Source organism: Portunus trituberculatus, chromosome 24 (genome assembly GCF_017591435.1).
Source record: "Portunus trituberculatus isolate SZX2019 chromosome 24, ASM1759143v1, whole genome shotgun sequence".
In the NCBI taxonomy this organism is placed as follows: Eukaryota; Metazoa; Arthropoda; class Malacostraca; order Decapoda; family Portunidae; genus Portunus; species Portunus trituberculatus.
The window spans coordinates 16234489-16259488 of NC_059278.1; the positions used below are offsets into that span (position 1 = coordinate 16234489).

The window sequence follows — 25000 nt, forward strand, 5'->3', positions numbered from 1 at the left end:
GTCACCTGTTAGTAATTAGTGGCTTTCTCTATTGTGCTGTTATCATTTGTACTTTCAGCTGAGTGATTATGAAACCTACCTTATCTCTGTGCATGAGTTGTGTATTGTAGTGTTTTGTGTGCTTGTACTCATCAATGTTTAGTGCCATTCCAGCTTTTTTTTTTAATCTATATGTAACCTTTATGTACTTTGTCTTTCTTTTGTATGTCTATTATTTATTCATATTTTCGTGTCGCAAACCAATTATCTCTACTTTTTTGCTCTGTGTTTGTTTGACTTTCGTGACACCTGTGGACCGCTCGGGCTGCCTCGCTTGTGTTGTGCTGAGAGGCAGGCCACGGGACACTCCGAGGTCACGGCTGAGGGTCAAGGGGCCAAAGGTCAGGTCAGGGTGATAGGGAGAGTGTCAGGGTTTGGAAGGAAGGGGAAAGGAGGAGATGTGGTTTGGTGTTTGGGTTCTTTGGTGTATGGGAGTGTGAGTACTTGTTGCTGTTGCTATTGTTGTTCTGTTGTTGTTGTTGTTGTTATTGGCGTAGTTCCCTTGTTATCTTCTTTATCTAGTCTTTATCATGATGCATACCAAAACATACATTATTGAGTAGCACATCAACAACACGCTACACTCACATATGATGCATAACAAATCAGGGGAGAGTGCCACACTGCACACACACACACACACACACACACACACACACACACACACACATAGGGTCGGTAGGTAGCTAGGAGTAACACGTTGTTGCGTCAGGAGGTGGTGGAGTGAGTGAGGCAGCCCAGCGGCCGGAGGAGGCGGAGAGGCTGATGTACGCTGCTCCTCCAGGCGGCGTGGTGGGGGCACAGGCCGCCACCAGAGTAGGGAGGCTGGACCCCCCTTGCCACGTACAGCTGTCCCAAGTGTCCACTCACACCCTGGCCACCTCCACCCACCTGGGACTCTCGCAAGCCTCCACTAAGACACTTGGGGGATCGTCTGCCTCCACCCGACACTCCTCGCCCCTGCAACCCAACTCCTCCCCGTCACCCCAGAGCGGCCTCCCCACGGGCCTCAGCGATCACCTGTACATGAGGCCTGATGCGGCACCATCTGGTCACACCCCCACCCAGGACAAGCCAACCATCCAGCGGGAAAACCTGCAGGTCCTCTTAACTCTAGGTAGTGTGTTGCGTTGCTTGTTTACCCCTGATGCTAAATGTCCCTCGTCCTTTCCTCTTCTTATGTCTTACCTTGATAAACTTTCTCTTGTCTCTTTCCTCTGCTTCCCTTGATATGTTCCCTTAGTAAACCTTCTCCTGTCTCTTTCCGTTTCTTTTGACATATTTCCTTAGTAAACCTTCTCTTGTCTCTTTTCTCTACTTTCCTTGATATATTCCTTTGCTAAAACATCTTACCCTTTTTTTCTTTCCTCAGCTTCCCTTGCTAAACCTTCTCTTGTCCTTATCTTTTCTCTGCTTCCCCTGATTTATTCCCTTGCTAAGACCTTCTCTTGTCTCTTTTCTTATGCTTTTCTTGATATAATCCTTTGCTAAAACATCTTACCCTTTTCCCCTTTTCTTTTTCCTTAATATCTTTTCTTGTTAAATCTATTGTCCTTTCTTCTTCTTTCCTTGATGTCTTTCCTTGTTTCAATCTCTTTTCCTTTCCTCTCCTTTCACTTATTCATTTTCGTGTTCTTTCCTCTTCTTTCTTTACCAAGCTCCGTCATGTCTCTTCCTCTCCTTGACATCATTCCTTGGTGGTGTTGTGGTGGTGTGGTGATGTGGTAGTGTGGTGGTGTTGCGGTGTTGGCTACTCTACACCACCCATGACAAACGTGACCAAAAGTAACCTATCCCTGTGGTTGTGTCATGGTGTTGTGGTGGGAATGGTGTTGATAAGAGCCCCATTTTCTGTTGCAGGTCACGGGGAGTTTGGGGAGGTGCAGTTGGCGCGCCTGAGGAACCCTAAGGACGAGACTCAAGGGGAGGAGGCGCCACCTGACCCTGACAGCCTCGTGATGGTGAAGGTGAGGCATTGTCGTTACCCTTCATTCTCTCTCTCTCTCTCTCTCTCTCTCTCTCTCTCTCTTAGCAAGCAGTACAGACAACATATTCTTCTTTCTCTTACTCCTCTTCTTCCTGCTGCTCCTCCCCCTCTTCCTCCTCCTCCTCTTCTTCCTCTTCTTCTGTGCTATCGTTTCTCTCTTACTGTTCTGACAAGTATCCCTGCCAAGACTTATTATTTGTTCTTCCTTTGTGTTTTCTTGCGTTCCTCCTCCTTAATTTTTCCCCTTCCTTCCTTCTTCCTCCTCCTCCTCCTCCTCCTCCTCCTCCTCAAAGCATCTAATTCCCTCCCTAAATTTCCCCTCCCTCCTGTCACCCACTTCCCCTCACCTGTTCCTAGTTTCCTCCCTCCATATTTTTTCTCTCACCCATGTATAGTTTCCCTTCTCCTGTTCTTGCTTTTTTTCCCCTCTCCCACCTCGTTTTCCCCTCTTGCGCCTAATTCAGTCCCTCCTACACGTAGTTTTCCCCCTCTGGAGATGCATTTTTTTCCTTTCTTCGTATGATTTTTCCTCCGTTCAGGTGATTCTTTTTCGTCCATCAGGTGATCAGCACGAGGGACGAGAGCCAGCTGGCGGAGGTGTGTCGGGAGGCTGCCATGTTCGGGGGCCCTCCGCATCCCAGCCTCGTCTCCACCATTGCCTTCTGCACCGCCCACACCCCTCACCTCCTCCTCACCCAATACACGGACTGGGTGAGTAGTAGTAGTAGTAGTAGTAGTAGTAGTAGTAGTAGTAGTAGTGGTAGTAGTAGTTTTAGTAGTAATTGTGGTCGAAGTAGTGGTTGCTGCTATTGTTACTGTTGTTGTTATCTTAATAGTAATAGTAGTAGTAGTAGTAGTAGTAGTAGTAGTAGTAGTAATAGGCCTAGTAGTAGCAGTAGCAGAGAGACTAACAGGCCTCTCCACTCGTGACACTTCCCTCAGGGTGACCTGAAGCAGTTCCTGTTAGCTACGCGGAAGGAGTCACCGCGGCCTGTAGGGAGCCTCCGACCCCCGCCCCTTGCCCTACCCCACGCCCTCAGCCTCGCCTTGCAGGTGGGTGTCGCTGCGAAACACACACACACACACACACACACACACACACACACACACACGCAGGTACACTCCATTAATATCCACTCGTTACATTCTGCTTAGCGTTTTTCATTATTTCAAGTCTTGTGGTGTAGATCCGTGTTCTTGTTTTGCTCTCTCATCATATCTTTCAAAGGCCGCACACAGATTGTTAGTCTCGTAGGTGTTGGTGATGTAGATTCCTTTTTGAAACCACTACAATTGCGGAAAGTCTTGAAAACACTACTGGAGAATCTGTTTGAGGTAATCGCCAACAACCGCTGAAACCTTATCGAACACGACTCTTAATAACAATCCGTCACTTGTCAGATTTTGTAAGGAGGAAATAGACAAGGGAACTCAGACTTGAGGGAAAACACTAAAGACTTTGGGAGTGAGCGCACTCGACCATTAACCAGGTCTGTAAAAAGTAAAGGGAGACGTGACTAGATTTGTAACACGAGTAGAATGACAAGTGTATTCATTTTTTGATAGCCACACTAAGCCTCCTGGTATATTCCCGCCTCGCCAGACCGCTGAGGGGCTGGAGTTCCTGAGTGGGCGGCGGCACATTCACAGGGACGTGGCTGCTAGAAACTGCCTCGTCACCTCCAGCCTGCAAGTGAAGCTAGCGGCCCCGGCACTCACCAGGGACGCCTATTCCTCTGAGTACCACACCTACAGGAACCAGGTGAGTGAGAGGCGGGGGAAGGAAGCAACAAGACTAGTTTCCTTGGTCGCATGTGTCCAGGAGTGTCTCGGGATGTGTGCAGTGTTTGGGTTCAGCTTCCTGTGTTTAGTTGAGAGGTGGATGGGCCGCGTGAAGGTGGGCGTGAGGAGGATGCACACGAGCAGTTCCGGGCTTAGGTGTGGTGTCAAAACATTGATCCCATGTAGAGATGTTCGGGGAAAGAAAAAGAAGAAAGAATTCCTAGAAAATTAGAACATAAGAAAAGAGGGAAGTTGCAAGAGGCCGCTAGGCCTACACGTGGCAGTCGTCTGTATGAACAAAGCTACCTGATTCCAACTATCATTCCCATCCGTAGATTTATCTAACCCTCTTTTAAAGCTCATTACTGACTCAGCGCCAACAGCATGACCACTCAATCCGTTTCTCTCATCAACCACTCTGTTTGAAAACCAGTTTCTTCCCATTTCTCTCCAAAACCTGAATTTTTCAAGTTTAAACCAATTATTTCTGATTCTGTCCCAGCTACTGATACTAAGAACTTCGTTCATGTCTTCTTTATTATAACCTTTATACCACTTAAATATTTTTATCAGGTCCCCTCTTAATTTACAAAAAGATTTATTGTTTTGCATGCATTTAGTATGTTTGTATCTTTGGTGAAGTTTGTTAGGGAAAAAAGCGACACATAAGTGGAATTAAGATAAGTGTGATTCATATGTCATTTTTTGTGGTGTAGTTACGTGAGATGAGCGCATCATAAAAGTCAGACTCGTGAGTGCGGCGCCGGACAGTAGTGGCGAGTAGCTGAGGGTGGTGAATGCCAGACGTGCCCTAACTTATGAAATTGGTCTTAGTGGTCACCATTGCAAGGAACGACCAAAATCTCATCAATCAGGGAGGATCTCCCAGCTTGACTTGCAAAGAGAAAAGAAATAGTGCTGTACATGTTCTCGACATTCTTGCTCGACTTTGCCATACAACTGAAAGGAATGTTCGCACAGTTGAAATTCCTTCAATCAAACGAGTAAAGCGAAAACTGCGTGTTGAAGTACGTGCGTGTCCTCAGCAAAAGAAGCAAAAGAATGACGCTGATCTGCTAAAAACACAAGAGATGGACGCGAGGAGAAAGAGATGGCCCTCCTGCAGTGTCGCTGGTGGCATGCCAAGCAACAGTTGCGGCGGACCCAGCGAGCAAGGGAAGCATTGAACCGTGCCGCCGTGCCGCCCTGCCGCCGTGCCAACGTGTTACCGTGCCGCCGTGCAGCAGCAAACACAGTTTGTGGCTGCAAAGATAAAAGGGCAGACTGGAAGAGGCTGACTGTCTCCGCAGCCTCCGCCGCAGCCTTGATCCCGCAGTCAGCGAGGAGTGAGGCAGGGAGGAATACTGAACAGGTGGCGCCTCTTCACTGTTCCCTGTCAGCCTCTCCCTGGCGGCAAAACACCCGATGGCACCATCTCTCTCTCTCTCTCTCTCTCTCTCTCTCTCTCTCTCTCTCTCTCTCTCTCTCTCTCTCTCATTGAAGTCCACTAAATATCTTTTTTTCATTCAGTATCTGTTTGTTTTTGTTATTTAACGGTTGAAATACACCTTCAGTCATTAAGTATAAGTAAATCTGAACCTGGCATAAGCTTTAGCCCGAGTGGATACCGCAAGGCAGTATTATGTGTGCAGGTGGTGCCCGTGCGCTGGCTGGCCCCCGAGGCGTTGCTGGAGGAGGAGCACAGCATGAAGAGCTCCGTGTTCTCGTGGGCGTGGCTTGTGTGGGAGGTGCTCACCCAGGCGGCCATTCCCCACGCTGACCTCACCGACCACCAGGTGAGACACACGCACCTACACCTGAGCTTTAGTTGAAATTATGTTCACTTTGCCATTTGCTGTGATTTCTATTTATCACTTATTTAAGAACAGACTGATTTTTTCCTCCCTTCTCTTCCCTCTTCCTCTTCTGGTTGTCTATTTTGCTTTATATCACTTTTAAGTCATCTCCTGGCACTTTTAAATGTTTTCTTTGCATTTTGTTTTTTTCCTGCTCTATTCTTCTATCGCCCACTTTTCCCTTTTACCATTCCTCCCAATCACTCCCCGCCTCCCCCCGCCCCAGGTCGTGGTTGCCGCCGAGCGAGGAGAGCTGAGATGCACCGCGCCTCCCAAGACACCCCCTGAGTTAGAGGCGCTGCTGATGGCGTGCTGGCAAGTGTCTCCAAAGGCGCGGCCCTCCATTTCTGTCATGGTGGACGCACTGAAGGCCCTCACTTGATCACACACTCTCTCTCTCTCTCTCTCTCTCTCTCTCTCTCTCTCTCTCTCTCTCTCTCTCTCTCGATGAGGACTCGCCGCGCCGCCACTCCTTCAGGTTAGGGCGCGTAACTCAGATGTTCAGTACCTTCAGTGGATTGAAGATACAGTGCATCATTATTCGCTTTTATTTATGTATGGTTGCCGAATTTCCTATATAGCCCTAGGGAATAATGACCTTCAGGTAATTACAGGTAAAAGAGGTCATTAGCGAGAAGTATTTGAAGGTATCAATACTCATCTGCTTTTCTTTTTCTTATTTGTGTACAGTTGCAGAATCTCTTCAATAGATATAGAAAGTAATCTTCATATAATAATCTCCAAGTGGGGAAAAAGTAATTAGCAGAAGGTATCGAAGGTGTAATTATATGCTTTCTATTTCTGTACTGTCGCAGGAGTTCATTATAGGACGCTCACTACTAACTACGTATCTTCAGGTAACTAGAGGCGAGAAGTGTCATTAGAGGTGATTCAATACTGTGAACTGTGTAGGAGGAGTGTGGTGTGCTCATAACGTCACTAGGACATGGGCAGGCTGTGAAGGCCAGGAGGGGTTTGGTGGGCAGATATGTATGCTGTCTATAGAGATTCACGGTCATGGTGGTGGGGAGGGGCGTGTTGTATTATCGTACTCCGGGCAACCCACCAGCACAGCGCCTCAAACTATGCATACGGTACGGTTTATAGATAGTATTATTATTACTTACAAATACTTATTTACTCGTATCTCTATTGCTGATAAACGCTGGCTTGAAATTGTACTTGTTACTTTTGACTTAAAATTGACTGTATATAAAGCATGCAGTGTTCGCCATTGGTGCTTGCATTTGTTAATGGCAGTGATAAAAGATTCCTATATCGAGGTTGCCAGCGTACGATAATCCAGCTTTCACTTCCCTTAACCGTAACTATGGCACTCAATTATTCATTTTGTGTTTACGTATCAAGGTGACTGGTCAAGGGCAACAAAACTATTTCTACTGTTCTTGTAATTGGTTCTCCGTTTTCTAATTCACCTTTATTGTTGCGTGACTGATTTAATAGATGGCGCTGATGTTGGGCCGTTATGAAGACAGTATTACGGCAATTATCTTCCTGTGTTGTTGATTGTTACACTGGTAGTTTTTTATCGCCATTGTCTCGAGTCAGCATTGCGTCAGTCTTGAGTTCAGCGGAGGAAGAAAAAAACACTAGATGAATTTTCTTTGTTATATTTGACTTCAACATTCCTGCTTTTTGTTGATTGTGTGAATTCCCGGGTGGTGGATCTGAAGGTCACAGCAAGATGGAAGTCATTTGTATATAGAACAATGTCTATTCTAAGGTATTTATGCATTCCAGGGAGTGATGTCAACTTTTACCTCACTTCTTTGGTACTCTTAAGTTTGTTTGAAGGGAGAAGTAAAGGACTTCTTCCCTTTTTGGTTTGTTCGTGTTTAAGTTTTTTATTGTTTCGTTTTGTTGAGACTCTCCTGTTGCTGTACATGACTTTCTGCTTGTTTGGTGTACATATGTGTTTGTGTTTGTGCTGGGAGGAGAGCAATAGTAATGTATCCAGGTGTTTTGTATACGGCAAGGTGTTTATAGGTTAATTAGTGATACGTTCCTGTGTGTGTGTGTGTGTGTGTGTGTGTGTGTGTGTGTGTGTGTGGGGAGAGAGAAAGAGGTGTCCTGCGCGGCTGTTAGGTGAGGAGAGAGTTGTTTGTTATTAATTGTGGTCGCCGCGTGTCTTACAGAGGAGCTGTTTGGTGGTTTTGTATTCTTGGTTTGTAAGTGTCTATTAAGTATTTATTTTCATGCAAAATTGTTAAGTACTAAGAAGCTTTAACTGACCAAGCTTTAAGGAGGCCCGTTGAATATGATTTGGCAGGAGTATGTTGTGTTGTGCATCTTTTAGTGAAGCGTGTTCCTGTTAGCTGTCTGTTATTGGTTTGGCTGCCAGATCCGCGGATCAGAGCTGCCCTACTGGTGTCCTACTTGCCAAAGCCTTATGTCATGTATCCATTAAAAGATCAAGGAAACTATCACAGTTTATTTTACATCAGTTAATATGTGACATTATTCTACTGTACAGCTGTACAAGCACTTTGTTAGTTGTTGTTACGGCGCCGAGGCCAGCACTGGAGACGTGTGTGACAAGGCCAGTTTGCAAACTACTCTCTGACTGACAACTGGCCGTGGCACTGACAAGTCTGGACCAAGACGCCGCCTGGCACCACTTGCGCTGCCACGCCCTGCAAGGGTAGCGAAGCACGCCTGAGGGGGCGCGACTGGCGGCGGCGGCGGCGGCTTGGCGTGGCGTGCGTGGCGGCGAACATTAGGAGCAGAGGCAACACACAGGCGGGACACAGAGGGCTGTGTCCTCCCACCACCAGTCACTTTACCCTACAGTTAAAATAACACACTGACGGAAGAGCTGCGAGAGGAGGCCTGGCCGCCCAGGGCAGCATGCTGCACGCTGCACGCCGGGCGTCCACCAGAGGCTCCGTGTCATTGTCTACAACAGCTACACTTTGTGGGTTGTCCGGTGAACATCCTTGATAATCCATAATGCATATTTGATGTACAAAACTGATATTGGGATCTATTGCACTTACAAAACTATGACACTTACAAAATCCATTAGTTATATAAACTATTGTGGCACAAAATTGGAGACGTGAAACAATTACTCTGAAGCTGACAAAGGTGGAAGACATTCGTGGCCCAGTGGTCACCTGATGGTGTCCGGGCTGGGTAGGAGTTTGGTGGGGGAGGGGGGGCTGGGGGCAGGGAAATGTAGGGATTGGGAGTTACCAAGACCTTAACTTACATTGAAAATGCCAGTGATGCACAAGAAGACTTTAAAGCTCATTCAATATCAAGATGGCGGAACCATCCTGAGGGAGTCTCACCCTCAGTGAAGGACAGCCAAGAAATGCAGTAAACAAGGCAGCCAAGCCGACCGGCGAGGACCTGCTGCGGCGGGGAGAGGATGGCCAGGGGCGAGGGGGTGAGCACAGGCAAGGCAAGAATTCCAGAAGCAAGAGAAGGAAGGGAATAAAGGGCAGGTCAAGCATCGCCTCCACGAACAGACACAGTCGCCCTTCACCCTCGATGTTCACAGCTCGGGTCGTGAGAATTTCAGACGCGGTGTTCGAAATGCAGTGAGGCCTTCAGTCTGAGAGAAGGCTGGGTCGCGGGTGTTGTGTGCGCCGGGAAGTGTTGGCGTGCTGCCCAACGAAGAGGCAGGTGTGGGAGGTTTGGTGTATAATCAGATAGCAGTAACAGCATGAGCAGCAGAGGTGGAGGGAGCACGAATAAACCTGCAGGACAATCCCTCACCACAAAATCTAGAATTACGAAAAATTTGTCCGTGAGTACTTGTTTAGTTCTTTATGACGCCTCGCCGCACTGGACCAGAGGAGGAAGGAAGAACCAAGAAGGAAAGCAGGAGGGCAAGATGTAGTGTTACTCCTGCTGTGGTGAGGAGCGTTACACGCGGAGAGCGAGTAGAGCGCCAGCAGTCACGCCCACCATCAGGAAACTTTGGCTGAGAGTTTCGGCACTGTTGTAGTAGATATAGCCAGGCTCCCGCCCCTCGCTGGACTGCATGGCGGCTCGGTCTTCCCCAATCACAGACACAACGGCAGGTCTTCTCCAAGGATTTGCCTCCTCCCGTAGTGCTTGCTCCATCAACATCCTCTCTTCCTTCATCTCCTGCAGAGCGAGTTCCATCGTCTTTAACTCCTCCGCCACCTGGTTCTGCACCTCTTCCGCCAGCCTCTTCTCCAGGCTCATGGTGCCGTTGAGTGGCTCCTCTATCTTCAGTATGGTCATCATGGTCACCTCGAAGATCTTGTTAGGGTCAGGAACCTCGTCGTCGATGCCTCTTCGTCGTCGGCCGTACCCCACCTGGCCGTTGCTGCACGCAATCTGAGGGAGAAGAAATGTTACCGGAATGCTGAGGTGTGCCCTGAAACTCCAGTCTATTCTTCGTTTTCTGTGAAGCTGCTATTAAATGAACTGCGATAGTCTGTTGCTCCGTTCTCGGCATAAAAGGAGGTTACTTCACGCAATCGACTTTGGGATATCTTTTGAGCATTTGTGCTTACTTACATCTGCTTCCCTCTGCTCTGTTTACTGTGGAAATGCTCTCACCTTTGCTGCGATATTCTGTATTCACGCTATCCAAGAGTGCAGACTGTCATGTACAGGATATCTTAACGTGAATGTGCTTAAGAGAACTTGGACCAGACTATGGAGTCATGCTGAATTGAACCAGAAACTTTTATGAGAGCATTTCACTAAGCCTAAGAGAACCCAAACCTTGCACCAAAACCAATAAATTAGACTTAAAGACAACCAAGACACTTACAACAAACCATCACAGTAAGCTTAGGAGAATCATGACTCTTGCAATCTTCCAGTAAGCTTAAAAGACCAAAAACTTCTACCAAACCTATTCAAACCAAATCTTGAAAAAAATAACAACCATAATGAAAAGCTTTGATGGAAAATGACTCGAGGAATGGCACTTCGAAAAAATGACTCAAGCAATGGCACTGTTCACTATGGCACTGCTGACTCACCCCTTGGCACTTATCGAGGCAGACGTCCACGGTGCCTCGGAACAGGACGTAGTTGGTCTCAGGGAACTTAAATGCTCTGAACTTGGCGGACACATAGTCACCGGTTGTTGTGACGAAGTTGTCGAAGAGAACAGGATCCACGGAACACCTGCGGGAATGGGGAAGATAATGAGGGCGGTGAAGGTAATGCTGGGAACGACAAGATCAGGTAATGTTTTTGATTTGCTATTTGTAGTGTTTGTCTTTTCTTTTTATACATGAAATCTGCAGTCAGGTGTGAAATTTAGCGTGAGTTTTTCACACACACACACACACACACACACACACACACACACACACACACACACACACACACACACACACACACACACACACACACACACACACACACACACACAGAGTCAGAGGTGAACTTGCATCCTTTACTTTAGGTTACGAAAAAAGGAAAAAAAAAAAGTGAGAACATTTCTTCTTACATTCTCTGGCTGTGAAAATCTCGTAATAGCAAGCGACTTTTTTTTTTTTTTTTCAAAGTTCAAGGTGTGGAGACGCACGTGATGGGGAGCTGATGGTTCTGGGAAAGGTGAACTGACATACTCTTAAAACACACACACACACACACACACACACACACACACACACACACACACACACACACACACACACACACACGTACCAACTTATCAGTCATTTGTGTAACCCCTGCCATCCTCTGTCTTTCTTTCACATCCCATCACTCCTCATTCTCCTTATGTCACTTCCCATCCCTTGCTGCCCCTGCCAAACACTGCTTCCTATCCTACTATCTTACCGTCTCTCATCCTCTGCTATCCATCTCCACCCTTTCCTATTCCATTTCTCCTCAGCATCCCCCTGTCGCGTCCTCCATTCCCTGTCCCTTCCTGCCTCTTCCAATACCTCTGCCACCAGTTCCCTCCCCTGCTACCCCCCTGTCATACTCTGTCACCATCCTCTGCCAATCTCCTCTAACCTTTCATTACTGCTGTGAATTATTAAACGCATCAGGGTTATATATGTTCTTTCAATGCTTTTAATTATTCATGCAGTTTTAATCAACGCTATAATTACTACCTGTTAATGATCTGATGTATATTATGTATGCGTATGTGTTTATATGTATGTATGTATGTCAAACAACACGGCCACATGTTACAGTGGTGCATAACCTTGCCATTTTGTGTCAGGTGTGTCTGTAACGTATTGTACCTGTGACGCTGCGTGGCATTTCCTTTGTCACTTCAGGTTCACTCGTTGCATTAGTAAACTCTGCCATTTCGTCCTTGTATATCACGATGTCAGCTCCCCAAGTCGACGAACACACGGCTGGCATTTCTTGACTGTAGCCTTTTATTGTCTGTGATATTTACTAACTTGGTCACCTGATTCAGCTCGTCATTCTATTCTCTCTCACTCCCTTGCTACCACCATCACCACCACCATCACTATCATCATTACGGTCACCACCAACATTAATCGTGACCTCGAACATCTGTCACTCAGCTGTTTACTTGTTTCCTCGTCAATTTCAGGTCATCCCAGTAACTTTTCTACTTAAATACTCAAACTCACTGATTATTTTCCTTGTTTTCACTCACTTAACGTTAATACCACATTGAACACCTTTGCTACACTCTCTACCACACTCTCGTACTATATTCTCATTTCCTAGCACACACATTCACACTTTGCCACAGTCACGTACTTATGCGTTACCTTGCTTTCCCTCATCCAACACCCACAACACACAACACCCTTGCTACACTGCCACACCCTCTTACTACATTCTCTCTCTCCCTGGCACACACACTCACACTCTGGTACACTCACACACTCACTTATTACCTTGCTTTCACTCATCCAACGTCTAAAACACACTAAACACCCTTGTTACACTGTGCCACACCCTCATACTACATTCTCTCTCTCCCTGGCACACACATTCACACTCTGGCACACTCGCACACTCACTTATTACCTTGCTTTCCCTCATCCAACGTCTAAAACACACTAAACACGCTTGCTACACTCTACCACACCTCCCTGTCTCTCATTCCACAACCTCATGCTACATTCTCACTCCCTATCACACACTCACTCACGCTCTGGCACTCTCAGGCACTCACCCATTGAATATGATCGTCTCCCGCTTGTTAGCCATGTCAGTCACCTCCATGTTGTGCATCAGGATCCCGTAGATGTTTGCTGAGACGTCGTCCAAGAATACCTGAGGAAGGATTGGGTCGATGAAGAACAACTTGAAGAAGGATTGAGGATAAAAGGGACTTGGTGGATTGTGAGGATAGAAAGAAAGGAAGGATTGGGTTGATATTTTCCTGCTTTCTTATATCTATTATTGTTATCATCATTACTACTACTGCTACTACTACTGCTACTGCTGCTGTTGCTACTACTACTACTACTACTACTACTACTACTACTACTACTACTACTACTACTACTACTACTGCTATTATTATTATTATTATTATTATTATTATTATTATTATTATTATTATTATTATTATTATTATTATTATTATTACTGATACATGATGATTGTTAATCACAACCAGGTTATAAAATGATAAGCAGAGAGGGAGATTAAACTAAAAATACACAGATAAACAGTAAAGTCATGGTCATTTATCCATTATCCACTGATAATCCTATTCTCGTCCTTTAGACACACACACACACACACACACACACACACACACACACACACCGCGTAGTGTAGTGGTTAGCACGCTCGACTCACAATCGAGAGGGCCGGATTCGAGTCCCGGTAAGCGGCGAGGCAAATGAGCAAGCCTCTTAATGTGTGGCCCCTGTTCACCTAGCAGTAAGTAGGTACGGGATGTAACTCGAGGGGTTGTGGCCTCGCTTTCCCGGTGTGTGTGGAGTGTGCTGTGGTCTCAGTCCTACCCGAAGATCGGTCTATGAGCTCTGGGCTCGCTCCGTAATGTGGAAGACTGGCTGGGTGACCAGCAGGCGACCGAGGTGAATTACACACACACACACACACACACACACACACACACACACACATACTCCGAAAACAAAGCGCGGACGGAGAAAACAGTTCTCTCGCCCTTTCGGAGACGAGAGACAGAGCGGGATAAAATGGGTTACTACTGACTGCTTAGCTCATCCCTGTGGCTGTCGGGTCGGGGTGAGGGGGTGAGGGAGGCGCGGCGCTGAGAAAAGCCCTCACCCACACCGTTCACCTTCCACCGCTCACCGCTCACTAACCTCCATAGTGAGTGGCGTGCCTGGCCGGACGTTGATCTGTCCACCCACCAGCTGTCCGTTCTGCCTCACACCCACGTTCAGGATCGGGATGGGAGCAGTGCCGGACACCTCTGAAGTAATCTCGATGAAGCTGAGGAAGAGAGAAAGGGAAGATTGACATGAGCCACCGTGTTGTATTGTACCCAAGCACCGTGATTGCCTGCGCTCCTCAAGGCCACCTGAGGACAATGACGCCAGTTTTCTTTGTGGGACTGAGAAGGGGGATGACTCGTGAAAAATGTGCTCATGTGGAGGGGGGACTACACAATATAGGAATGATGGGACGGCAGCTGTGCGTACTTCATTCCCTCGTGCCCGCGGTATGAGTCAGGTGTGAGAGGCATGCTAGAGGTTAGCGTATGGGCGGGACAAGGCGGAGAGGAGGGTTAACGGGAGAGGCGCCAGCAAGGAGACGGGTAGTTAGCCACAGTGTTCTATAATAGCAAGGCGGAGCGATGACATGAGCATTTTTATGTAAGTACCAGTCAGAGAGAGAGAGAGAGAGAGAGAGAGAGGCGAGAGGGTGAACTTACTCAGGCTCGATAAATTCTGGGGGAAGGACGTCTCTCTTCTCTCTATCATTGACTATACATTCGACATTCTGCGTGAATCTTTGTCCGTTGTGGAGCTTGATGAGTAGCATAGTACTGTACCGTCTCCTGTTCTGTGGGAAGAGAAGGTAGAGGAGCATGAGAATACTGGCGCTACCTGTTTTTCTGTTTCCATTTACCTATAACTTGAACTCATTTAAGAGGGAGATTTCAAAACTAACTCTCTCGGACCTGCTTGGGAACTAGCATCTAAGTGGACCTTTTTGTTTAATCGGTTTTGCTGTTCTTGGCTAGATTTTCCCTCTTTAGAAATAAGACAATGCAGAGGAGGGATGGTAGAGCTAGGGAACGTAAAGAGAGTGAAGATACTGACGGAGTGGAATAAGGACACAGAACAAAGTATGAAGGCAAAACAATAATGATGGAAGAAAAGAAAGAAGAGATAAACAACAGCACTGGCGCAAAATAACAAAAATAATGAAGGAGGAGGAGTGACAAGAGACAATGTGTACAAAATTACAGAAAAATATTGAGGAAGGAGAACAAAGAAGAGTAAGACAAGAGGAGAGGAGAGTAAATGGAATCGAAACCATTATTATGATATAAGAGTAAAAAGAGAAGAGAAAAGAAAAATTGTATAAGAAAACTAAAAAAAAGAAAGAAAAACAAACAAACGATACAGTTACATCTCATCAACACACACACACACACAAAAAAAAAAAAACACAATAGAGAGTAACAGTTTCAATATACACTCTGATATCAAAGTCAAATATAACTTAAGTACTTTCCACTTCAAGCTACGCGCACTACACCGGTAAGGGTCTTTTTTCTTTTCTGTACGTAAGTGACACCGTGCACACGTCGTACTTTCACGACAGTCACACTGAAAGGCAACTGCTGACGAACAAATTAGTCTTAATCCTCGTCATTTTCCGGACATTGATAACCAGGACTGCGTGATTTCCGTTGTGTGTGTGTGTGTGTGTGTGTGTGTGTGTGTGTGTGTGTGTGTGTGTGTATATATATATATATATATATATATATATATATATATATATATATATATATATATATATATATATAAACACAAAGAGAATGTAGTACTTCGACACACAACCACACACTCACATTATCATAACAAGCCTTAGGAACGCCTTGTTATCACCGCTAACGAGAGAATAACAAAAAAAAAAGGAGTCAGACAGAGACAGGGAGCGCCATTATCACCACCGCCATCACCACGAATAAGTAGCATCAATCTGCAGGGCAATTTAGAGCATCCTTCAGGCGTGTTTGGCTTCCTTCAGGCTACAAGAGACCCAAGGCAGCGTGGGACTCAAGGATGCAAGGGATGAGGAAGCATAACTCACTGCAGACTCATCATCACGCCCACGTTTCTCAGCTAGACTCGGTTCTCTTGTGTTATTATGCTCATTATCCCAGTAAAAAGGAAGAAAATTAATAAAAAGACCATATTCTTGTCAATGACCTTGAAATCCCACCACAAACAAACACTACACACAAATAAAAAAAAAAAACACTAGAAAATCACCAATATTTAAAAGAAAATAAACACTTTTGAAAATTTCTCCCATAAAAAAACATTCTTGAAAATACAACCATAGAAAAAATTGAAAATACAATCTAAAAAAAAAAAAACTCTTGAAAATCCAAATAAATAAAGCGAACGAAATAAACTGACCTTGTAGAACGTGAAAAAAAAAAAGAACCTGAGACATCAAAGATTAAACGGAAGCAAACAGTCTCATACTCACCGGCCAATTAATAAATTCCCTGACGGAGTTGCAGCCGCACGCTATCCCGTTGGGGCTCAGTTCGAGGAAGAATATGTCGCCGTTCTTCTGGGCACGGCAAGCATCAATGAAATCAAAGCCCTTCACCGCCACACTGCCTATATTCCCGGTGTCCCGCACCTCGATCACCATGGTCTCTTCATCACAGTGTCTGCTGATGTCCACTGAAAAGAGGAACAGCGTTAATGAATAGTTAATTTAGTAAGGTTGAGAGGCAACGCAATGAGGTGTTAATGCGAGTAAATAGGAATGATGAGAAGGAATAAGGCGTGAGGACAAACAAATAAGAGAGAGAGAGAGAGAGAGAGAGAGAGAGAGAGAGAGAGCAGCCAAATAACGCAATGACGCCACGCGTGGGAAAGGGCAACATGAGAAGACCGAGAAATGACACTGAGGGCCAGAGGAAGAAAAAGAAAACGAGAACAATAAAAAGATGAAGGGAGAGCTATAGTAGAAGAGAAATAACGCTACAGAATAAAGTGTAATGGCAATTAAAAGAATAACAACAACGTGGGGGAACGAGGATGGCGGTGGCACTGAGAGAGAAAGACTAGGAGAATAAAAACGGCATATTTTTTTATGACCTATAACATAATGTAAAAAAATGAGGAAAAAGTATGAGAGAAGAATGAAATGCTAGCTAATCAAAACAAGGAATGACAGGCGACAGCACAGAACAGACGGACGGACGGACAGAGAAAGAGAAGAGAGAGACAAAGAACAAGGCGTCCCAACCCTGAAATAACAACAGCAAACCATAAGTGCAGGGGAGACTCAAACTGAAACAAGAAAACGGAAGAGAAAAAGAAAAAGATCCGGCCGCTCGCTCTCTCTCCCTCTCGCTGACACACTCGCAGGGCGAACTCAAGGGCTGCCTGTCTGGCCGTCCACCCGCACCAGTGAAATACAAATAGGAAAACATAAGTGGAAAGGCCCCGTCAGCTGACTACGCTCCGTGACTGCCCACTTCACCCTCCACACCCACGCACTCACTTCCTTCCTCGTCCCCCTTACTGCCTTGACCCTTCTGCTGACGTGGCCTGCTGGTTGTTTAAGTTATCTGCCTAACTGGTTATCTTGTGGTACTGATTTTGTGGTGTCCTGGGAGAGATTGTGGTGCTGTGTGTGCCTCAGTCTTCATTTCACGGAAGGAAGAAAAAGAGGGAAAGAAAAAAAAAGTGATTAAGGTGTTATTATTATTTTCATTATTAGTCATTAATAGATATAATACTAATGACAATGGTGATAATCTCTTTTACATATTACATAATATAACTACTTGATAAACTACACCTTGTATATACATGTACAACTACTATTACGACTACTACTACTACTACAACTACTACTACTACTGATTATGATAATGATAATCGACACGTCTGATAACGATACTAGAATAACAATAGTCCAATAGATTAATGACATTTTCTGAACTTCTCTCCTTTGCGATTTACGTGCCCTTAATTCTTAGCTCAGCCCTGACACACCAACTCTCAAACCTCCAAAGCCTCACTCCAACTAGAGGGGCTGCACTAATAAGAAACCCTGCAGCAGCCTCCTCCTTGCACAGTGACACGGAATGATAAATGAAAATGGCAACGGGAAACAAAAGCATTCACCGGTCACCTTATACGATGTCATTATTTGCAGTGCTTGAGGCGATGCAGACATAACTCTTTAAAAGTCATGCCACATTCTGCTTGTCATTGCTCCATTAAAGAGACAAAGAAGATAGAAAGTTGAGGCAGTTCCATGAAGCATATATTTATCTCATATTTTTATAGTAGTAGTTTGTAGACGAAGATTTAGGCTATGGAGGTTAGTTCCTGAATCATGCATCAGTATTTCCTCGTGTCGTTCTTGAACTAGTAATAGACATATAAGGAAGAGAGAGAGAGAGAGAGAGAGAGAGAGAGAGAGAGAGCAATATCATCAGACAGACATTACTCCGCTATATCATATAGTAATAATTTGAAAACGAAGGCAATGGAGACGAAATTAGCTTGGAAGTATGCTATATTACCGTTACTTAATCGTTCTAGCATCATCATGACTCGTTAAAAGAAGAAAAAAGTGAGCAGAATGAAAAGAAAAACAGCTTTCTTGTTTTTGTGTTTCAGTAATACTTTTAAAACCGGTTCACTCATTCTAACGCTGCGAGGAGTCTCAAAGGAAATGATGAAATAACAAGCAACTTCCATCATCTATTGTATCTTAAGTTTTCCGTCTCCTTTTGCTATTTTAGCACTATGAGAAGTCTAGAAAATAAGGGATAACGAAATAATAAGCTTCTTTCAATATTTTCCCTCCCACTCTCTTTTTTTTTATATATTAGTTAATTTTTTTCCACACTTTCCAAAGCGCGCGAAAAAGCAAAACAAAACTAGTACTGAAGCGGCCGTCAGGTGTCCTCGTTGTTGCCTTGTTTGCCTGAGGGAGTGCCCGGGATTGCGTGTGATTTGTGCCTGAATTCGCCTCATTTCGAAACTTTCCCAGTGATAACGAAACCCAGAATGATCCCCGGAAGTTGCAGAAGCTGCGGAACTTGTGACAGGAGGAATGAAGTAAGTTTACGTAAATTATGAGTGAAGAGGCAGTTGGCGGGAAGGAGGTAGGGACGGAGGAAGGGAAGGAGGGTGTCAACTGCTACCACTATAAACCTTCCCTTTCAGACACGTATTATTTATGTCCTTCGGTGCGGTGTGAGTTGGTGTCTGCCTTCAAATTAGATTATAGTTCTTGTCCGTGTGTTTATGACGATGGAAGGGGGGGGGAGGGAAGGAGGGTGTCTACTGCTAACCCTATTAACCAATTCCCTTTCAGACACGTGTTGTTTATGTCCTTCGGTGCGGTTTGAGTCAGTCTGCTTTCAAATTCAGGTTATATTTCTTCTTGTCTGTGTGTTTATGACGAGGGAAGGAGGGAGGGAAGGAGGGTGTCTACTGCTAACACCAAATATTTTCTTTTTCAAACACTTGTTATTGATATGTCCCTTGGTGTTGTGTGAGTCGGTATCTGCGCTCAAATTAAGGTTATTATTCTTATTTGCGTACTTGTGACGTAATATGTTATGCTGTATGTTTTTGTCATGTTATGCTGTCTATAGGGAAGGTGATGTTCGTAAATATGGATAGGTTTGTTAGTATTTGGTGGTGTATGATAGTTTAAGAGTTAATATTAACAACAATTTACCCTTTTACTGTCATCTTGGTACACTTTTCCCTAATTATCAGTCATTGACACATCTTTGCCACGTCCAGTCTTTGAACCAGGAAGGAATAGCCAACTTGGTTTTTTTCATCTCAAACTTTCTTGTAGGTGCTTATAGGCTCCGCACACTGCCTCTGGTGCTGCTAATTGTGTCGTGCCGCAGTAAGAAGGTTAGGTTAAGTTAGTACGTCAGTGAGAGTGGGCCAAAGAAAAAGGAATAATAATCAAAGCAATTTATTTTCTTTTCTTTTCATCTCAAACTTTCTTGTAGGTGTTTTTAAAGACTCCGCACATTCCCTCTGGTGTTGCTAATTGTGTCGTGTCGTAGTAAGAAGCTGAGGTTAAGTTATGTACATCCATGAAAGTGGGCTAATGAAAAATGAATAATTAACCTGCAATAATGTCAAACTTCTTAATAATGGGTTGCGTTACGGAGATGAATAAAGAAATAGCAATTACCTCAAAGTCCTTGCCGCCAGCGCTTTGAGACTGACACCTTGAAAGAATGAAGTTTTTAATGAGTCGGCAGTGTTGAGCAAGTGTGGCGGAAGTACTGGGAGTGGGAGTAATGGAGATGTGTTGCCTTCACGCTTGGAATAGACTAGGATGTTACTGTAGTGTTTCCCGTCAGCTCTTTTACATTAACTCCCTTCAGGACTGGAACACATTTTTATCATGAATTGTTGGTGTGATTAGACGATTTTACTGACATTAGGAAGGGTCTATGGGGGTCAGAAAATTAATGGCCTGAGTCTTCACTATTTTAATCCCCGCAAAAGTTTCTGAAGGTGTATGAAATCACCAAATAGTAAGCAGAATGAATATGAGAACGTGTTATGGTAGTGAAGGGGTTAATACCACGAGATAATATAGTTTCTAATGATCTAATAACGTTTAACAAGTATATGGCAGAATGGTGGTAGAATTAACGAGTAAAGAGACTTGGAATAGGCTGTAACATTATTGTCTTTAGCTGTTCTATATCATTACCACGAGTGCATGACGTTTCTTTTTTTTCTTTTTTCTTTTTTCTTTTTAATCTTTAAAGTGCTAGACAGTTTTATGCTTAGAACAAAAAGCAATATTGGATTAACCCCATCAGTACCATGCCGCTTTTTCATATTCATTCTGGTTACTATTTGGACATTTTATACAGCTTCAGAAACTTATGTATTAAAGGGATTAAAGTCTTTTAATCAGTTCTGCCGCATTTGCATTACTAGTTCCTTGATTTTTAAAAGTATGTACACACTTGCCACTGTATTAAAGTCTTCAATACCTCTGTTTATTGTATCAGACTCTCTTCATGGCATCTTTCGCCTAGAAAAGGACAACATTCTAAAGTCCTGCTCGTTTTTTCTTTGTCCATGCTAACATGAATGCTTTGAATATTACGAACAAAAAAGTGAGACTAATATAATTTTGTCTTTTTCGAGGTGAACGATACGATGAAGAGAATCTGATACCATAAACAAAGGCATTTTTTTTATCTACAGCATGTGGGCTTTTCACGGGAATTTATTTGATACAACAACAGGTGTTACAAACTTAATTAACGGCAGGCAAAGAGTTGATAAGCCTCTGTAGTTGATGAAGGAAGGGAAAGTATTGCCACTAGAGAGTTATTAGGGAAGCAAATGGAGTGAAAAAACAAACGCGAATTATTCCACACTCCTTCACGTTAGCTTGCTTGAGATTATTAATGACCTGTTAGTGTTTGGTTCAGTAGGGCGAAAGTAACGCCATCAGGAGTAATTAGAGAGTGAAATGGAGTGAATATGAAATGGCAGTTATTCTTAAGTCCCTCCTGTGTGTGTCACCGTGAAGCCATTTCATTAACTTTGTATTCATTGGAAGGTTCTTAGAAAACGAGGCGAAAGTAGCGCCGTTAATAATTAAGTAAGGAATTATGTGCAAATCAAACAGTAATTACATCACACCCCCTTCTCCTTTGATTGAAAACTTGATTATTATTATTACTTATTTATCTTATTGATCCAGAAATGCTGAGGGGAAAATATTTAACAACCAGGCATTATTTTTTTTTTATTTATGGATGAGGGGAAAATCTGGCCAAGGGCAAAAAAAAAAAAAAGAAAGAAAGAAAAATAGTTATACAAAGAAGGCTTGCTTAGGGCCAATTCCCAAGCAGGTCCGAGAGAGTTAGCTAAAAGAATGGGATAAATTAAATGCCTTCAAACCCACACTTGTAAGCTGGTTCAGTCAGTGGCTCTCAACTCAGACTCTTCAAACTTACGGAACCCTTTTGCACTTTTGGTATTCGGCGGAACCCCCTGCAACCCCTTCACCCAATGTAGATAGAACCCCTCACATGTAATTACAGGCGATAAATGGAAGTGGACTTCATCTATACTCATTCAGATCTCTCTCTCTCTCTCTCTCTCTCTCTCTCTCTCTCTCTCTCTCTCTCTCTCTCTCTCTCTCTCTCTCTCTCTCTCTCTCTCTCTCTCTCTCTCTCTCTCTCTCCTAAAATACAAATGATTTCATCCCTTTGATATTTAGTTTTTATCATTCCTGTTCGTTTTAATAAATGAAAGTAAGGTTTTGTCTAACGTATATAGATTTTTGCCACGAAACCCTTGAAAGATCTTCACGGAACCCTGCATGGGATTCCGCGGAACACAGTTTGAGAACCACTGAGGGAGTTTATATTGACACCTTGAAACGACTAGCATTTTATGGACCTAGAAGTGCTCAAGAGGTGAAAGTAGCGTCATTATAAATACTTAAACTGTATTTCTGTGATGGGCTGGACGTTATACCGGCCAGCCTTTGTTTCCTCCCACTCCCCTCCCCCTTCCCCCCTCGTTGTACTAATTGACGTGCTAAACTTTTTGGGAACTGTTGAAAAGTTACGTGCCTGTTCCCGCCTTGGGTTAATTAATCTCGGGAGCAACTTCATCTTTTTTTTTTTTTTTTATCACCAAACAGTAGAGAGGACCAGTGAGGCTTACGTTAGTTACCCCAGAGAGAGAGAGAGAGAGAGAGAGAGAGAGAGAGAGAGAGAGAGAGAGAGAGAGAGAGAGAGAGAGAGAGAGAGAGTGGTAACTGGTAACATTACTGCAAACTGAATTGGAGATGATAATTACTCTCCTATGTGCTATATTTCCCAGAGAGAGAGAGAGAGAGAGAGAGAGAGAGAGAGAGAGAGAGCCTTATTTTGCTTTCGTATATATATATACAAGACCTGAGTGTGCGTGCGTGCATGTGCTGGTTTTGTTTTTATACTTACACTTTGCCCACAGTGAAAGGATGAAACGTCTCTCTCTCTCTCTCTCTCTCTCTCTCTCTCTCTCTCTCTCTCTCTCTCTCTCTCTCTCAACGGAAAAAAAACTTAATTAAAAATATTAAGTGCATGTGTGCCTTTGCTCTCTCCCTTTTCTCCCTTGGGATTGGGGAGAGAGAGAGAGAGAGAGAGAGAGAGAGAGAGAGAGAGAGAGAGGGGGGGTGGAGGAATGGTGTAAAGCTGAATTGTCATGGAGGGAGGGAGAGTAGGAAGAGGGAAACAGGCAGAAAGGGCTGGATCAGTGAGATGGAGGGAGACAGGGAGGGATGGAGAAAGAGAGATGATGAGGGATGGAGGGAGAAAAAAAGGAGGATAGAGCGAGAGACAAGGAGGGAGGAAGGCAAGGAGGTAAGGAGCGAGAGAGACTGGATGCTGAAAGAGGTTTGCATTGAAGAGAGGGAGAGAGGGAGGGAGAGACGAGAGACAGAGAGGAGGAGGGGAGGTAAGGAGGAGGAATAGAGAGGAAAGAGGTTTGCAATGAAGGGAGGGAGGGAGAGACGAGAGACGGAGAGAAGGAGGGGGAGGTAAGGAGGAGGAATAGAGTAAATAGATAAACAAATAGAAAAGCAGGAATCATTGGTTAGAATAGATAATGTAAGGTAAGGTAAGGTGAAGTAAGATAAGGTCAGGTAAGGTTAGATAAGATAAAGTAAGGTAAAGTAAGGTTAGGTTAGGCAAGATAAGGTTAGGTTTGGTTCATCTATCTGAAACTAAACTTATTCTAACAAAAGAAAAAAATACTCAAGAGGATGAAACAATTCTGACCTTAGAATTATCAACAGTAAATATTGGTAGTCCAGAGATTTAAGAGAGAGAGAGAGAGAGAGAGAGAGAGAGAGAGAGGTGACATTGAGGGCTGTCGGGGCTGTCTGTACCAGTTGTGAGTAGGAGGAGGGAAGGAGAGGAGTGCCAGAACACGGAGGAGGGGGAGCAACAAAACTTGATTGCCTCACCGTTACGAGTCACAAAAAACGGGAAACTGGTGCGTCTGTGGGAGGACTGTAGGCCAGCGGGGGACCTTTGATGGGGGACTCAACTAGACTTGTGTTCGCCATCGCCCCGGGACCTGCCTGCACCTACGCCTTACATTATCAACTGCGATTGGAACTGAGTCCTTTCCCAGGCCGTGTCGCTTCACAGTCACGCATTGGGGGAGGAAATAATTGACGGGGGCTATGATACTGAAGAGATTAGGGACGTTAACCTTACCTAACTTAACCTAACTTAACCCAACCCAACCTAACCTTACCTAACTTAACCTAACTTAACCCAACCTAACCTAACCTAACCTAACCTAACCCAACCCAACCCAACCCAACCCAACGTATCCCAAACCCAACCCAACCAATCCTAGCCCTCAAAACTTCAATCTAATACTAACAACCCTAAAGACTTATCTGAAGAAGGAGCAGAAGAAGGACATAAAAAAATACTCGTTTAATTTCTCGTTATTTGACTCATTTCTCTTCCTCCTCCTCCCTTTTTTCGCTTCTTTCTGCTCACCCTCGTTTCTCCTCCCTACGGTGTCCCCTCACGCGCCCCAGGATCTCTATTACACGGTCTGAGGCGCCCCTGGGAGGTGTCCGAGCGAACCAGTGATGGGCAAGTGGGCGTAACGGAGCCTGACTGAAAGTTACCCGTGTGTGTGTGTGTGTGTGTGTGTGTGTGTGTGTGTGTGTGTGTGTGTGTGTGTGTGTGTGTGTGTGTGTGTGTGTGTGTGTGTGTGTGTGTGTGTGTGTGTGTGTGTGTCCTTTCTGTCTCTCTCTCTCTCTCTCTCTCTCTCTCTCTCTCTCTCTCTCTCTCTCTCTCTCTCTCTCTCTCTCTCTCTCTCTCTCTCTCTCTCTCTCTCTCTCTCTCTCTCTCTCGTGATTTTTATGCTTCTGTCGTCCTTTTAAACTCTCCATTGTCTTCGTTGTCATCTTCCTCCTCCTCCTCCTCCTCCTCCTCCTCCTCCTCCTCCTCCTCCTCCTCCTCCTCCTCCTCCTCCTCCTCACGTCACAATTACTGGAGTGACGCGTAAGTATACTAAAGGTGTGATTAACAAGTCTTTATCCAGTAAGAGGCTTCAAGCTACTGGTGGTGGTGGTGGTGATGGTGGTGGTGGTGGTGGTGGTGATGGTGGTGATGGTGGTGGTGGTGGTGGTG

At 44.7% G+C, this 25000-nt stretch overlaps 2 protein-coding genes across 4 annotated transcripts in view; one reads left to right on the forward strand and one right to left on the reverse strand.

Annotated features, from left to right (window-relative positions):
- LOC123508409 (inactive tyrosine-protein kinase 7-like) overlaps window positions 1–8106 on the forward strand; it is a 79648-nt gene extending 71542 nt beyond the window's left edge. The window contains exons 16-22 of one of the 3 annotated variants that reach the window (XM_045262147.1): window positions 752–1156; window positions 1900–2006; window positions 2588–2737; window positions 2969–3079; window positions 3630–3788; window positions 5461–5604; window positions 5891–8106. In XM_045262147.1, the coding sequence (XP_045118082.1) occupies window positions 752–1156; window positions 1900–2006; window positions 2588–2737; window positions 2969–3079; window positions 3630–3788; window positions 5461–5604; window positions 5891–6046 (1232 nt within the window). In that variant the 3' untranslated portion in view covers window positions 6047–8106. The remainder of the gene's footprint in view (window positions 1–751; window positions 1157–1899; window positions 2007–2587; window positions 2738–2968; window positions 3080–3629; window positions 3789–5460; window positions 5605–5890) is intronic. The other 2 variants (XM_045262148.1, XM_045262149.1) reach the window with 2 other exon arrangements.
- Window positions 8102–25000, reverse strand: part of LOC123508412 — a 57187-nt gene continuing 40288 nt past the window's right edge. Inside the window, exons 2-7 of the mRNA XM_045262153.1 lie at window positions 16297–16499; window positions 14501–14631; window positions 13929–14058; window positions 12800–12900; window positions 10656–10803; window positions 8102–9999 (exon numbers count right to left, since the gene is read on the reverse strand). Of these exons, the coding sequence (XP_045118088.1) occupies window positions 9559–9999; window positions 10656–10803; window positions 12800–12900; window positions 13929–14058; window positions 14501–14631; window positions 16297–16499 (1154 nt within the window). The 3' untranslated portion in view covers window positions 8102–9558. The remainder of the gene's footprint in view (window positions 10000–10655; window positions 10804–12799; window positions 12901–13928; window positions 14059–14500; window positions 14632–16296; window positions 16500–25000) is intronic.